The 2,206-nt window shown below is 38.8% G+C and overlaps 1 protein-coding gene across 1 annotated transcript; it reads left to right on the forward strand.

The window, feature by feature from the left end:
- Positions 1-1,161: 1,161 nt before the first annotated feature.
- On the forward strand, positions 1,162-1,841 carry LOC132176892 (transcriptional regulator TAC1). Its single transcript, XM_059589051.1, has one exon. The coding sequence runs from the start codon at positions 1,266-1,268 to the stop codon at positions 1,794-1,796; it is 531 nt and encodes a 176-aa protein (XP_059445034.1). The 5' UTR covers positions 1,162-1,265; the 3' UTR covers positions 1,797-1,841.
- Positions 1,842-2,206: the final 365 nt, after the last annotated feature.

Below are 2,206 nucleotides of genomic sequence, written 5' to 3' on the forward strand. Positions count from 1 at the left end.
AATGGGTTGCAATCAATTTAATTCCTTTTGAACTGCTCCCTCCATTTGCATCTTATGCCTCGTTAGCTTCTAGGCTAGACCCATTTATTTAAAAATAAAAAAATAAAGACTTGATCGATCGTATGGAATTTGTAGAATTTCCATTTCAATTACTCTCATTTATGTGCCGATTTATATTTCCATTGTTGGCTGCTTTAGAAAGAGATGCGTTCTGGTGATTCTTACTGCAAATTAGTTCCATCTCTTCTTCACTTGGCAGTTTGTATCTATTGTAACTGACATTATGTACTCTCGATCATTCTTTCTTTCAAAGTTTGAGTGCTTTAAAAGTATCTATATGTTCCAATTTTTGTGCACACTTTTTAGCTAAATAGGCCGCTACTCACCTTGTTTCTTATAGCATTTCCATAGGACCTCCCCCCCTTCCGTTCGGATCTACAAAAAAAAAAAAAAAAAAAACTCTCATTTATGCCTTAAAGATACTTTGACGCGATTTGATAGCATTTGTTTTTCATGGACACACTCATTTCCTAGCATCAACATTGCCTCTTAAATGCAAGAATTATTATCGATCACATGTAAAAGATGCATACATTTAGGGCCCATGCCACGTGAACTGCAGCTGCAGTTCCAGAACTAAGATTGGCAAGGCATGCAGTTTAATTAAACCTTGGATTTCATGAACAACTTTTTTCTTTTACTTAATCCCATCTCACCCTTAAACAGGTCTAATTAAGGGTAATGAAGAATACATTAATTAATTTAGATAATTGGGTATCACCTAAACTGGACCATTTTCATGCTATACTTGCTATTAGTGGCGAATTCACATGAACATTATTGTAATTGTATTAATCAGTCCATTGGATAACAGCTGCATCAAGAAAACCTCAATGAGAGCAACAAGTGCACAAATTAAAACCAAATCAAAAGCAAATTAGAGAGAGAGAGAGAGAGAAAGATAAGCATCACCAAATAAGGATCGCTCCACTGCAGAGCCGGCTAAATGAAAAAGTCTTCAAGTAAACGCCAAAACTGCTAGTGTCTCATGACTTAATACAAATCCACTAAACCCTCATTGGCAAAGCCGAGGTCTTCTGTTGTCTCTATCTCACACCCTTCACACCGTTTCTTCTCTACAAAACCCTACTTTCCCACCCCCCGGCCCTCTCTCTCCCTCTCCCTCTCTCTCTATATACTACTTTCCATCCCCGGCCATATCAATTTTGCGCCAAAACGAGATCGCCGGAAAAGGGTCTCTCGGTATGGAGTCCGGCAAACAAGGAGGGTCGGAAACTTCAAGCGAAGAGAATGATCATGATCGGCAAGAACAAGTGAAAGACGAGATGGGCAGTAAAAGCTCGTACGAGTGCACATTTTGCAAGCGGGGCTTCGACAACGCGCAGGCCTTGGGAGGGCATATGAACATCCACAGGAAAGATCGAGCCAAGACCAAGAAAATCAGAAGCCCTTCGCTTTCAAACAAAGCAAACGAGGAGGACTACATCCCTTCTTCTACATATATTTCACCGGTTTCATGCGAAGCATCAAAGTATTCCCCAGTTTTCGAGGCGCAATTGCAAAGGAATTGTCATACGTATTTTCAGCCACACCCACACGCTAATTTCCATCAAAGTGATTTGTTTGGGTCCAAGTGTTTGAACCAACAACTTTTGGGTGCAAATTTGAGCCTTCAAATCGGCTCCATGCAAGTAGAGGATGATGGAATGAAGAGGGGAGTTAACAACGATGAAGAAGTGGATTTGGAGCTTCGACTAGGTCATGATCCACACTGAATCTGGTTTCTTTGTGAAGGATTATATATATATATAGACTATATGCTTGAGCCAAAATGGATTTCATGAGATTACATATACATATATAGTTGTCATCCTACATGCAAATATAAGGAAATCTTTATTTTGAAAGTGAGAAGCAGAAACGAGAGATTTCTTGTCCAAATTAAGTTGCACAAAGAATGGGAGAGGAAGTGGAGGAAGACTTGTTAGAGGTAATTGTATCGTAAGTTCGTAACTTATTTTAATATGCCATGTTCTCAAGTTTTTGACAGTATAAGGGATTTTCATTTTAACCTTAGGCATCTTTTATATTATAAAAGATTCACCTATATCTTTACCATAAAGCATTCGATATTGTTTATCTGATTCATGTGAGGGGCACATATAGGGTTTGCCCTTAAAAGGGT

The sequence above is a fragment of the Corylus avellana genome, chromosome ca4, assembly GCF_901000735.1.
Source record: "Corylus avellana chromosome ca4, CavTom2PMs-1.0".
Classification (NCBI taxonomy): domain Eukaryota; kingdom Viridiplantae; phylum Streptophyta; class Magnoliopsida; order Fagales; family Betulaceae; genus Corylus; species Corylus avellana.

Coding starts and splice junctions, on each gene's coding strand:
- LOC132176892 (XM_059589051.1), top strand. CDS start 1,266: ATGGAGTCCGGCAAACAAGGAGGGTCGGAAACTTCAAGCGAAGAGAAT.